The 14,582-nt window shown below is 46.4% G+C and overlaps 1 protein-coding gene across 13 annotated transcripts in view; it reads right to left on the reverse strand.

The window, feature by feature from the left end:
* LOC138672752 (transient receptor potential cation channel subfamily V member 3-like) overlaps positions 1 to 14,582 on the reverse strand; it is a 138,086-nt gene that overhangs the window by 102,779 nt on the left and 20,725 nt on the right. For 7 of the 13 annotated variants that reach the window (XM_069761068.1, XM_069761067.1, XM_069761066.1 and 4 more), the window contains exon 2: positions 6,013 to 6,084. The exons of 2 other annotated variants lie outside the window; for them this stretch is intronic. In XM_069761068.1, the coding sequence (XP_069617169.1) occupies positions 6,013 to 6,084 (72 nt within the window). Of the gene's footprint in view, positions 1 to 5,889; positions 6,085 to 14,582 lie in introns of those variants that run through there. 4 more of the 13 variants (XM_069761070.1, XM_069761077.1, XM_069761078.1 and 1 more) reach the window with 3 other exon arrangements.

A 14,582-nucleotide genomic window follows, 5' to 3' on the forward strand; every position in this document is an offset into this window, starting at 1 on the left:
TTATCTCGAGTTCCGCTTGTAGAACACATTACTTAATTTTCCCAACTTCTACATTACACCACATGACGAAGGCAACATAGTATCACTCTACACAGTAACAGGACCGCCCCCCATTTAAAACAGTATACTCAAAAAGTAAAATAAATACATCACTGCAATAATATCCCTTAATTAGCCCCTATGGTAATATTCGCCATCCTAGCCCCCGTGTGTCTCATTCCAGGCTCCAGCCATATGTTCTCCCATCCTGCCCTCATGAGTATCCATTCTGCCCCATATGATCTCCCCATCCTGCCCCATCTGTCTCCATCGTATCCATCCTGCCCCATCTGTCTCCATTCTGCCCCATTTATTTCCAATCCTGCCCCATCTCTGTCCAGCACTCTGCCCCATCTCTGTCCAGCACTCTGCCCCATCTCTGTCCAGCACTCTGCTCCATCTCTGTCCAGCACTCTGCCCCATCTCTGTCCAGCACTCTGCCCCATCTCTGTCCAGCTTTACTGCCCCCCCTGTGTCCAGCTTTACTGCCCCCCCTGTGTCCAGCTTTACTGCCCCCCCCCGTGTCCAGCTTTACTGCCCCCTCTGTGTCCAGCTTTAATGCCCCCTCTGTGTCCAGCTTTCTGCCCCCCCCGTGTCCAGCTTTCTGCCACCCCCTGTGTCCAGCTTTACTGCCCCCTCTGTGTCCAGCTTTCTGCCCCCTCTGTGTCCAGCTTTACTGCCCCCTCTGTGTCCAGCTTTCTGCCCCCTCTGTGTCCAGCTTTACTGCCCTGGGCCCCCTGGGCGGATGCTCTGTCTAGGAGTTATCTGAGCCAGCGGGTATCCTCAAGGAAGGAGTCATTGTGTCTGCCATCTCCCCTGATTTGCGGCGGGTGCTGCAAAAATTTCAGGCGAATAAACCTGATCGTTGTCCAGCAGAGAAACTGTTCGTCCCTGATAGGTGGACTAATAAACTTATCTCTGAACTTCATTGTTCGGTGTTGGCTGGTCATCCTGGAATCTTTGGTACCAGAGAGTTAGTGGCTAGATCCTTCTGGTGGCCATCTCTGTCACGGGATGTACGTACTTTTGTGCAGTCCTGTGGGATTTGTGCTAGGGCTAAGCCCTGCTGTTCTCGTGCCAGTGGGTTGCTTTTGCCCTTGCCGGTCCCAAAGAGGCCTTGGACACATATTTCGATGGATTTCATTTCTGACCTTCCCGTTTCTCAAAAGATGTCAGTCATTTGGGTGGTCTGTGATCGCTTTTCTAAAATGGTCCATCTGGTGCCCTTGGCTAAATTGCCTTCCTCCTCTGATTTGGTACCTTTGTTCTTTCAGCATGTGGTTCGGTTGCATGGCATTCCTGAGAATATTGTTTCTGACAGAGGTTCCCAGTTTGTTTCAAGGTTTTGGCGAGCCTTTTGTGGTAGGATGGGCATTGACCTATCCTTTTCCTCGGCTTTCCATCCTCAGACTAATGGCCAGACCGAACGAACCAATCAGACCTTGGAAACATATCTGAGATGTTTTGTTTCTGCAGACCAGGATGATTGGGTGTCCTTTTTGCCGTTGGCTGAGTTCGCCCTTAATAATCGGGCCAGCTCGGCTACCTTGGTTTCTCCATTTTTTTGCAATTCTGGGTTCCATCCTCGTTTCTCTTCAGGACAGGTTGAGTCTTCGGACTGTCCTGGTGTGGATTCTGTGGTGGATAGGTTGCAGCAGATCTGGACTCAGGTAGTGGACAATTTGATCTTGTCCCAGGAGAAAGCTCAACTTTTCGCTAATCGCAGACGCCGTGTGGGTCCCCGACTTCGTGTTGGGGATCTGGTTTGGTTATCTTCTCGTCATATTCCTATGAAGGTTTCCTCTCCTAAATTTAAACCTCGTTTTATTAGTCCGTATAGGATTTCTGAGGTTCTCAATCCTGTGTCTTTTCGTTTGACCCTCCCAGACTCCTTTTCCATACATAATGTATTCCATAGGTCGTTGTTGCGGAGATACGTGGCACCTATGGTTCCATCTGTTGAGCCTCCTGCCCCGGTTTTGGTGGAGGGGGAATTGGAGTATATTGTGGAGAAGATTTTGGATTCTCGTGTTTCTAGACGGAAACTCCAGTATCTGGTTAAATGGAAGGGTTATGCTCAGGAAGATAATTCCTGGGTTTTTGCCTCTGATGTTCATGCTTCCGATCTTGTTCGTGCCTTTCATGCGGCTCATCCTGGTCGGCCTGGGGGCTCTGGTGAGGGTTCGGTGACCCCTGCTCAAGGGGGGGGGGGTACTGTTGTGAATTCTGTGGCTGAATTCACTCCTGTGGTCACAAGTGGTACTGCAGCTTCTGAGCTTCCTCCCTCAGGTGTTCTGGTGAGCTCGTTAACTGCTTCATTACTTAACTCCGCCTGATTCTGCTATCCTTGCTCCTTGTCAATGTTTCAGTGTTGGATCTGAGCTTCTCCTGATTGTTCCTGTGACCTGCTGCTCTGTATAGCTAAGTGCTTTTTGCTTTTTTGTTGCTTTTTTTTCTGTCCAGCTTGTCTTTTGTTTTGCTGGAAGCTCTGAGACGCAAAGGGTGTACCGCCGTGCCGTTAGTTCGGCACGGTGGGTTTTTTTTTTGCCCCCTTTGCGTGGTTTTGCTTTAGGGTTTTTTATAGACTGCAAAGTTCGCTTTACTGTCCTCGCTCTGTCCTAGAATATCGGGCCCCACTTTGCTGAATCTATTTCATCCCTACGTTTTGTCTTTTCATCTTACTCACAGTCATTATATGTGGGGGGGCTGCCTTTTCCTTTGGGGAATTTCTCTGGGGCAAGTCAGGCCTATTTTTCTATCTTCAGGCTAGCTAGTTTCTTAGGCTGTGCCGAGTTGCCTAGGTAGTTGTTAGGCGCAATCCACAGCCGCTTTTAGTTGTGTTTAGGATAGGATCAGGTGTGCAGTCTACAGAGTTTCCACGTCTCAGAGCTCGTTCTTGTATTTTTGGGTATTTGTCAGATCACTGTGGGCGCTCTGATCGCTAAGCACACTGTGTTTCTGGATTGCCTTCATAACACCTGTCATTAGCAAACATAACAGCCCCCCCCCGGATCGCCGCTATCAATAAAAAAAAAAAAAGAAGTTCTGCTTACCTGCCGCGCTCCTGATCTCTCCACGCAGCTGCACCGTGCACTCGCCGGCGACTGACAATGACGTCAGACGCCGGCGACCTGCACGCTGCGGCTGGCGGCTGTTAACTATTGACGTGCGGGCGCGGGCCCGCATGTCAATAGCGTACAGCTGTAGCGCCGGCCGCCGCTAAGGGTCCGGTTCAGCCTGCGGCTGCCGGTAGGGGCCCGGTGAGCAGGTAAGAGGGGGCCCGATGCGGGCCCCCTCTGCTCACTGGGCCCCATACGCCAGTCACGGCTGTAATGCCCTGATGGCGGCCCTGAGTATGTAGTGTTTGTTTTTTTTACTTTTACGATGGTAACCAGGGTAAATATCGGCTTACTAAGCGCGGCCCTGCGCTTAGTAACCCGATGTTTACCCTGGTTACCGGCATCGTTGGTCGCTGGAGAGCGGTCTGTGTGACAGCTCTCCAGCGACCAAATAGCGACGCTGCAGCGATCGACATCGTTGTCGGTATCGCTGCAGCATCGCTGAGTGTGAAGGTACCATAAGATGCAACCCATCTCTAGCAGGGAGTCCATTATACAGGTAATGAGCTCCATGGTTAAGAAAACCAAAAGGTTGTTGACGGCACCAGTGACGCAACCAGTTGTTCACCTGTAGAATCCTGTTTAATCTCCTTGGTCCATGTCCATCCACTGGAATGATGGATGAGAAGACGATCTGCACTCTCAGTTCCTTCACTTTCTGGTCTAGAGCTTCAAAATCTCTGCAACCAGTATCCAGGTCCTTTTTTGCTGTGTGATTTGTTCCTACATGTACTCGTAGGCATGGATAGTAGTCTGTAGCACTATAGAGTCTTGATACCCTACAAGACACATCTTTGATTTGGGCACCTGGAAGACACATCACTTCTCGTGAGGTGATGTCTGGTCGGTAGATAGCAGGCATTGACATGCCCTCAATGCACTTCCAGCCTGATTTGCATATGACTTTTTCACTGGATTTGTCATGATGGGCACATAGAATCTCAACTGAAAAGGGAAGATTTTTTATACAACCATACCACTATGTCTATATGGAAAAACATGCTGATGGGTCCCCTTTAAATAACAAAGTAGTATCAGATTTATCATATGTTGTAATTCCATATATATTAAGCTCATGCACCACTTTTAACTAACACAGCACAGGCTTCAAAATCACCAGATCTAATCTCATGTTAGTTGTGCCCTGTGGACAAATCTGTCATACATTGATGGGTAGTCTTTAAAGGCAATCTGTCACCTCAAATTGGCGGGCTATGTAAATGCCCTGTTGTTGGTCAGATGGGCGGTGTTTCGTCACCTTTCCTCCACCCCATCTTTCCCTGCTGTCCGCAATATTTTCTGGAATTTGAGTAGGTGTCCTCCATAGTTTGCGCATGCGCAATGCAATCGTGCCTCGTGCATGCGCAGTATGCGCAGTAATGCTTTACGGCTTTGCCCGCAGATGGGCAAAGCATACTGCGCGTGTGCGAGGCAAGATTGCTTTGTGCACGCGCGAACTATTGAGGACACCTACTCAAATTCCCGAAAATATTGCGGACAGCTGGGAAAGATGGGGTGGAGGAAAGAAGACGAAACACCGCCCATCTGACCGAACACAGGGCATTTACATAGCCCGCCAATTTGAGGTGATAGATTCCCTTTAAATGCAATCTGTTATGTGAAAATAATGCTATTAACATGCAGATATGGGGTTATTCTAACAGATGCGGCACCGATACTAAGAACCCCACTGTCAGAACTGAGAGCCCTGCTGCCGGCCCTGAGAGCCTTGCTGCCTGGTGGAAATTAACTTTATTACCATGAGCAGCCTCGCTCTTTCAATTACAGAGGTCTAGTGGGCACGGTTTCAGTTACCGCTCTGTATACAGAGAGCGCCCCCTGCACTGACTGACAGCTGACTCTAATGCTGAGCATGCAGTCAACCAGTGCTGGAGGCGCAGTTACACTTGCCGCTCTCTATGCACTGAGCGGTAACTGAAGCTGTGGCAGTCAAACTCCTATAAGTGAAAGCCCGGGGCTGCCAGGAGAAATAAAGTTTATTTTCTCCCGGTATCGGTGCTCTCAGTGCAGACGCTGCACAGTATCAGAGCACTATCAACTTGAAGATTAACCCCTTATCTGCAGGTTAAAAGCATTATTTTACATGACAGGTTCCCTTTAAAAAATGTTAGGTCACTTTCTACAAATACTTGCCATATACCTTTCAATGGGATTTATTCATAAAATTACTTCTCAAGTTGTATTTCCCCACCTGACCTGTAACATCTGCTGCAGCACGGGGCGCATGCAAACAGTTATGGCAGCAGTGAGGGTGGCAGCCAAATTACACCATCCTCTGCCTACACATATGGAAATATATACAACTGTCACAGGATTGCTGATACAGTGGTTTACTTGTGCCTTATAAATTATTATTAGTGATGAGCGAGTATACTCATTGCTCGGGTTTTCCCGAGCACGCTCAGGTGGTCTCCGAGTATTTGTGACTGCTCGGAGATTTAGTTTTTGTTGGCGCAGCTGAATGATTTACAGCTGCTAGACAGCTTGAATACATGTGTGGATTCCCTAGCAACCAGGCAACTCCCATGTGTACTTAGGCTGGCTAGCAGCCGTAAATCATGCAGCTGCGTCAACAAAAACTAGATCTCTAACACTAACAAATACTCGGAGACCACCCAAGCGTGTTCGGGAAAACCCGAGCAACAAGTATACTCGCTCATCACTAATCATTATATATTATTAAATTAATTGTTTTATTATTATCTTTTACGTTGTTAAATATTCTTTTCAGCCATTTCTGACAAAATCATTTGGCCTTTGGCCACTATGCATGGGTGGAGTTTTAGTTGCATGCAGTCACCCTTAATATCACCGATATGTAAGAAGAAGTTACTTGTGCCGGTTCAGTAGGCAGAAGGTCAGATCCTCTGAGGGGGAAGAAGTATTACCACATTTGCTGTTGTCACTATGAGAAAAAAAAAAGCACAATTAATATAAATAAACCATTTATCTGGTCATTATGCTTACGAGAAGGGTGTGAAATAATAATGTATTTAATACCATGTGTGAGGCTGTGGCCTCTGATACAGCTAGGGGGCGCTGTTTGTTCTCCCCAGAATGTGCATGCAGACGGATGAAGTCCATAGGTGTGCATGAGAGTCACGGATCTCCGGTCCGGGTTTTCCAGGTGGCTGAAGGCCACAGGTTGGTGTGTTTAAAAACCCTGCAGTAAGGGGTATGGGTGTGTCAGGTGTCTGGCCAGGTCAGGCCATATGTGCGAGGTGCACGTTAGTGTAAGTCTGGTGTGTGCTGGTCTGCAGAGTGCATGGAGGCCAGCAGAGCTGGCACCCGGGGCAGCTGAATAGCCTGACACCCGCAGCGTACACAGAGATGCAATTCGTCCATGGTACTGGTCTCGGATGTGGACAGTCCTGTGCCCGGAGGTGGATGTCATGTGCCCGAATAAGTCGGATGTGGACAGTCCTGTGCCCGGAGGTGGATGTCCTGTACCCGAAAGAGGACTAGCATGTGCAACGATTGCAAACAGGTGGATATGGTGCCCAGCTGCTATCCGGAGGATATCCTGAACTGTGTACGACTGTGTGAGTAAAGAGTCTGTAAAGAACTTGATACAGCGATGCAGGACACCCACGAGAACTAGTCAGAGGAGGGCTGGCGTGTCTAGTGTCTGCAACATATGAGGCTGTGTGTATGGAGACGTATAGAGACTGTGAGATGGCGTGCGGTCGCCCAGGGAAACTGGACAAGGGAAGTCTGGCCTGTTTAGGCCGGCGTCACACACAGCGTAAAACAATACGGTCCGTATATTACGGCCGTAATACGCTGAAAAGTCCCGAAAAAAGTGGTCCGTAGCTCCTCCGTAGGCAGGGTGTGTCAGCGTTTTTTGCGCATGGCATCCTCCGTATGTAATCCGTATGGCATCCGTACTGCGTGGTTTTCTCGCAGGCTAGCAAAACCAACATACCGCTATAGAAGTGATCCATGTGTCCCAAAAAGAAAAGAAAATATATATATACTGTCTATATATATATATATATATATATATATATATGTCAGTAGACACATATATTAGTAAAATCACACTGACAGCTTACAGTAGAATAGGTAGAATAAATGTGTACACATAGAATAGGTATATATATATATATATATGTCAGTGAGACACATATATGTATATATATTAATATTTATTCCAGCGCTAGACAGCTTGAAAGCCGGTAATTCAATTACCGGCTTTTTCCTTCTCCTTCCTAAAACCCGACATGATTTGAGACATGGTTTACATACAGTAAACCATGTCTTCTCTCCATTTTTTTTGCAGATTCCACACTACTAATGTCAGTAGTGTGTATCTGCAAAATTTGGCCGTTCTAGCTCTTAAAATAAAGGGTTAAATGGCGGAAAAAATTGGCGTGGGCTCCCGCGCAATTTTCTCCGCCAGAGTAGTAAAGCCAGTGACTGAGGGCAGATATTAATAGCCTGGAGAGGGTCCACGGTTATTGGCCCCCCCCCTGGCTAAAAATATCTGCCCCCAGCCACCCCAGAAAAGGCACATCTGGAAGATGCACCTATTCTGGCACTTGGCCACTCTCTTCCCATTCCCGTGTAGCGGTGGGATATGGGGTAATGAAGGGTTAATGCCACCTTGCTATTGTAAGGTGACATTAAGCCTAATTAATAATGGAGAGGCGTCAATTATGACACCTATCCATTATTAATCCAATACTAGTAAAGGGTTAAATAAAACACAAACACATTTTTTAAAATTATTTTAATGAAATAAAAACAATGGTTGTTGCAGTATTTTATTCAACGCCCAATCCAGTCACTGAAGACCCTCGTTCTGTGAGTAAAAAAACATAATAAACCAACAATATACTTACCCTCCGCAGATCTGTAACGTCCAACGATGTAAATCCTTCTGAAGGGGTTAAAACATTTTGCAGCAAGGAGCTGTGCTAATGCACGCTGCTCCTCGCTGTAAAACCCCAGGGAATGAGGCTAAAAATAGATCAATGATCTATATTTAGCTTTATTTGCGGTGAGGCGCCCTCTGCTGGCTGTTCATAGATCGTGGGAAATTACCTAGAAAGCCAGGGAGCTTTCTAGGTAATTTCCCACGATCTATGAACAGCCAGCAGAGGGCGCCTCACCGCAAATAAAGCTAAATATAGATCATTGATCTATTTTTAGCCTCATTCCCTGGGGTTTTGCAGCGAGGAGCAGCGTGCATTAGCACAGCTCCTTGCTGCAAAATGTTTTAACCCCTTCAGAAGGATTTACATCGTTGGACGTTACAGATCTGCGGAGGGTAAGTATATTGTTGGTTTATTATGTTTTTTTACTCACAGAACGAGGGTCTTCAGTGACTGGATTGGGCGTTGAATAAAATACTGCAACAACCATTGTTTTTATTTCATTAAAATAATTTTAAAAAATGTGTTTGTGTTTTATTTAACCCTTTACTAGTATTGGATTAATAATGGATAGGTGTCATAATTGACGCCTCTCCATTATTAATTAGGCTTAATGTCACCTTACAATAGCAAGGTGGCATTAACCCTTCATTACCCCATATCCCACCGCTACACGGGAATGGGAAGAGAGTGGCCAAGTGCCAGAATAGGCGCATCTTCCAGATGTGCCTTTTCTGGGGTGGCTGGGGGCAGATATTTTTAGCCAGGGGGGGGGCCAATAACCGTGGACCCTCTCCAGGCTATTAATATCTGCCCTCAGTCACTGGCTTTACTACTCTGGCGGAGAAAATTGCGCGGGAGCCCACGCCAATTTTTTCCGCCATTTAACCCTTTATTTTAAGAGCTAGAACGGCCAAATTTTGCAGATACACACTACTGACATTAGTAGTGTGGAATCTGCAAAAAAAATGGAGAGAAGACATGGTTTACTGTATGTAAACCATGTCTCAAATCATGTCGGGTTTTAGGAAGGAGAAAGAAAAAGCCGGTAATTGAATTACCGGCTTTCAAGCTGTATAGCGCTGGAAAAAATATTAATATATATACATATATGTGTCTCACTGACATATATATATATATATATACCTATTCTACGTGTACACATTTATTCTACCTATTCTACTGTAAGCTGTCAGTGTGATTTTACTGTACACCGCACTGAATTACCGGCTTTTCTCTCTAACAGCGCTGCGTATTTCTCGCAAGTCACACTGCTTGTCCGTGTGTAATCCGTATTTTTCACGCTTCCATAGACTTTCATTGGCGTATTTCTTGCGCAGTACGGTGACAAACGCAGCATGCTGCGATTTTCTACGGCCGTAGAAAGCCGTATAATACTGATCAGTAAAATACGGCAAATAGGAGCAGGGGCATAGAGAATAATTGTGCCGTATTTTTTGCGAGTTTTACGGACGTAGATTCTGCGCTCTTACGTCCGTAAAACTCGCATGTGTGACGGCGGCCTTAGGGACTGCAAATTTAAAGCCATGTGATATGTATTGCTTTGAACTGGTGTAAACTGGTCACTGATAATATCCACTGAAGTTATATGCATTTATGCGAATTGGACTTTAATGCTGTGAAGAAACACATTAAAAGAGACTTTTGTGTTTTGAATTTGTGGGTCACTGCTTCTTCACTGCGTACGATGCTACTGCAGCTTTACACATGCTATGAAATAACATTGACATAATACAGTGATCAGTCATGGCCGGCGATGGCATTACAAATTATCAGCAAAGTTACTCTAGGCAATGTTCACACTTCCATTTGTATGTTTTGTTTTTAGGACAAACACAAAAAAAGATAAAGAAAACAAAATAAAAAATAGATCAGTTACAACTAATTGTTTTTTTCCGGTCTAGAAACTTACACATAACCAGAGCCAGACTAGGTGAAGAAAATGGCCCTGGCACACAAGCTCCACCAGCCCACATACTTTAAAGGGACTCTGTCACCTGAATTTGGAGGGAACAATCTTCAGCCATAAGGGCGGGGTTTTCGGGTGTTTGATTCACCCTTTCCTTACCCGCCGGCTGCATGCTAGCTGCAATCTTGCCTTGCGCATGCGTGTACTATGGAGGACAGAGAATGAACTTCAATCCAATATTGCAGCCAGCATGCAGCCGGCGGGTAAGGAAAGGGTGAATCAAACACCCGAAAACCCCACCCCTATAGCTGAAGATTGTTCCCTCCAAATTCAGGTGACAGAGTCCCTTTAACACTCACCACATGCGATCAGTGAATTTTGCTTTACTTGGCCTTGCTCCTCACTACTCTCTTAAAGGATTTATTTGAAGAGTCACATGTGAATGACGCAGCAATGATGACGCAGATATGATCGACCACACCTGCATCTACATGGTGCTCTTCAGAGCTCTGGTTCTCCGGATTGTGGGTGGTCCCAGCGGTTGGATCCCCATGATTGGAAAGTTATCCCTTATGCAGAAGATAGGGGATGACTTCTAAATTTAGGATAACTAATTTATACAGGTTTTCCAAGATTTACTTTTGTTTGCCCAAAGGAATAATGAAAATAATAAACCAATACTGACACTCCCGAAGTCCAATGCCGCCTCTGCAACAACAGGAGTCTGGTACTGTGCAGTGTATATATACAGAATAAGGCTGCCGTCACACTGGCAGTATTTGGTCAGTATTTTACATCAGTATTTGTAAGCCAAAACCAGGAGTGGAACAATTAGTGGAAAAGTATAATAGAAACATATGCACCACTTCTGCATTTATCACCCACTCCTGGTTTTGTCTTACAAATACTGATGTAGAATACTGACCAAATACTGCTAGTGTGACGGCAGCCTAATACAGATACTGAGAACTACACACAGCATACAGGATAGGAGAAATGGTACAGTGCAGTGTATTAATACAGAATAATGCAGATACTGAGAATTACACACAGTATACAGGACAGGGGAAGTTGTATTGTGCAGTGTATATACAGCTCTGGCAAAAATTAAGAGACCACCACATCAAATCCCTGTCATGGGCAGCCCAATCTCCAGACCTGAACCCCAGTGAAAACCTCTGGAATGTAATCAAGAGGAAAATGGATAGTCACAAGCCATCAAACAAAGAAGAACTGCTTACATTTTTGTGCCAGGAGCAGTGTGAAAGACTGGTGGAAAGCACGCAAAGACGCATGAAAGCTGTGATTAAAAATCATGGTTATTCCACAAAATATTGATTTTTGAACTCTTCCTAAGATAAAACATTAGTATTGTTGTTTCTAAATGATTATGAACTTGTTTTCTTTGCATTATTTGAGGTTTGAAAGCACTGTTTTTTGTTTTTTTTTTAATTTTGACCATTTCTTCTTTTCAGAAAAAAAATACAAAATGTATTGCTCGGAAATTCTGAGACATGTTGTCAGAAGTTTATAGACACTGAGAATTACACCCAGTATACAGGACAGTAGAACTGGTACTGCGTAATGTATGTTCAGAATAATACAGATACTGAGGATTACACCCAGTTTCTCACCAATAACAGATGCTGAGGAGGAAGACATTGAACTATTCTGGGATCAAATTCACGAAGAAATCAACAAGACGCCACAACAAGATTTACTTAGTATTATGGGAGACTTGAATGACAAAGTGGACCATGGCAAACATAGAATTGTTGTTGGAAACTTTGAACTTGGTGAACAAATTGAGGCTAGAGGAAGATTCATTGGCTTTTGTAAGACAAATCAAATTTCTATCATGAACACCTGAGTCGCCCGCCAGGGCCGTGGGGTACCCGGGTCCAGTGGTGTTCACAGGGGGATGTCACGGTGGCTGAGACCCGGTCCGTGGTCCTGGGCGGTCATGTAAAAGGGAAAGGTCTTTAAAGGGATAAAGTTTATGTTCGTGACGCCACCTGTGGTATTCGGTCAGGGTGACCGACTCTGCTTAGGGGTCCGCTGGGGTGATGTTATGGCAGCTAGATGGTATACCTTCCCACAGGTGAAGTATGTCCCCAGCAGGGCTTCCCGGTATGTAGATGGTGGTATGGTGAGAGGCGCAGAGAAGAACGAGGACACAAGGTTGCAGTCTCTTTACCTTTACTGAAGACTTCAGCATCCACAGTCCAGGGCACCAGATTACAGGGCAGGCAGAGTCCGGCCGGTTTGGAGGCAAGTCCAGAGTTTCCTTGTCCAGGTGGAAATCACTTGCGCTGCGGTGGTGTAGTCACTTACTGCCTATGGCTTCACATAAGGGTCTCACAGATGCGATGTTTCGCTCTCTATGTCCCCCGTATTGGATAGGACAAAACCCATATGATTGGTGACTTGAGCCTGTTTATAGGGTCTCTTAGATAATCCGGCTCTGTAGGTGTCACCATGCCTCCTGGGTGTAGGTGCGGACAGGTAACCTGCAATTAGCTGTCCTGCCGGTCTCTGAAATAAGGCGTAGAGGTCCTTACTCCCTCGGTGTTCTGGCTACCGGGATTTTGTGCCTCAGAAGGAGGCAGCCTGAGTGGGGCTGGTCACCTTTTGGTATCCTCTCCTTTGCTTCGACGTCTTTCACACTCGATGCAATACAATTCTGCCTTTCAATGTCTCTTTCAGGGAGCTGCAGCTCTAAGGGCATGCACAGCTCAGTTGACCATCTGTTCTCCTCAGACCACTGTCTGGAACTGACTGAGCTGAGCTCAGCCAGCAACTAACTCCTGTCTGGAACTCACTAACTTTCCCTACAGACTACCAGTTATATATCTATATGGGGAGTGACCTAATAAATAAAAGCAGACGCTCCCCCTGGTGGCCTGGAGTATGAAATGCATTGCATGTTTGTGATACCTGGATGCAGTTATCCTTTCTTGCCTCCAAAGGTAGCATCACTCTCCCTGAGAGGAAAGCAATACCACTGTGATGACCAGGACCCTGGGGCGCCACACACCTTCTTCCAAAATCACAAATGGAGACTCTAAACATGGACATCACCGAATGGGGCCTAAGAAAATCAGATTGACTACATATGTGTTCACCAAAAATGGAAATCGCCTACCATTACCTTGAAACTAGGCCAGGAGCTGACTGTGGAACTGTTCATGAAATTTTCACAGCAAAGTTTAGAGTCAAGCTGCACACATTCTCCTCATTTTAGCCCATTGAGCCATTAAAGGGAACCTGTCACCCCTTTTTTTCAGTAGGAGATTAAAATACTGTTAAATAGGGCCTGAGCTGTGCTTTACAATAGGGTATTTTTTGTCCCCTGATTCCCTACCTATGCTGCCGAAATACCTTACAAAAGTGTCCTTTTTCGCCTGTCAATCAGGCTGGTCAGGTCAGATGGGCGTGGTCACAGCGCTGTTTCTCCCCCACATCTTGCTTATGTTCCCGTTGGTGGCGTAGTGCTTCTCGCATGCGCAAGTGCCGAATGCACTGCGCAGCTGTAGAAAAAGAGCGCGCTCGCCGCTATTCAGCGGTTTCTCGGTGGGCGCGGCCATCTTCCTGAGGCCGTGCGTGCGCAGATGGAGTCTCCTGCTTCCCGGGGCTTCAGGAAAATGGCCGCGGGATGCCGCGCGTGCGCAGATGGACATCGCGGCGGCCATTTTCCTGAAGCCGAGATTCAAACTCGGCTTCAAGAAAATGGCCGCCGCGATGTCCATCTGCGCACGCGCAGCATCCCGCGGCCATTTTCCTGAAGCCTTGAGAAGCAGGAGGCAGGAGACTCCATCTGCGCACGCACGGCCTCAGGAAGATGGCCGCGCCCACCGAGAAACCGCTGAATAGCGGCGAGCGCGCTCTATTTCTACAGCTGCGCAGTGCATTCGGCACTTGCGCATGCGAGAAGCACTACGCCACCAACGGGAACATAAGCAAGATGTGGGGGAGAAACAGCGCTGTGACCACGCCCATCTGACCTGACCAGCCTGATTGACAGGCGAAAAAGGACACTTTTGTAAGGTATTTCGGCAGCATAGGTAGGGAATCAGGGGACAAAAAATATCCTATTGTAAAGCACAGCTCAGGCCCTATTTAACGGTATTTTTATCTCCTAATGAAAAAACGGGGTGACAGGTTCCCTTTAAATTCAATGGGGAAAAGCAGTGAGAAATGTAAAGCCATACGCATGTCATACGCATGTCATATGGATACATAGATATGAGGAAATCACATCATCGCATTGCAAACGCATTACACACAGATGACCATACGGAGACCACTCTTACGACTCTCGGCAGGGAGACTCGGACCGATTTTTCATACAATAAGTGTGACCCCGGCCTAAGTGCTAAACTCACCACTTGGCTGGTAGATAGGGAATAAGTTTGTGGTTGGTCTTTGGGGTTCAAAACTGCTGCAACCATGGATTCTAGGAGTAACCATGTTACCATGGAGTAAACAGTGAAAACGGAGAACAGCCACAGCAACTTGTAGGAAATTTACTCTCCCTGTTCCAGCAGGCCGGATGGAGCAGACCACGGGCGGACATATGATTGGTGCAACCTGTGC

This window comes from Ranitomeya imitator, chromosome 3 (assembly GCF_032444005.1).
Source record: "Ranitomeya imitator isolate aRanImi1 chromosome 3, aRanImi1.pri, whole genome shotgun sequence".
In the NCBI taxonomy this organism is placed as follows: Eukaryota; Metazoa; Chordata; class Amphibia; order Anura; family Dendrobatidae; genus Ranitomeya; species Ranitomeya imitator.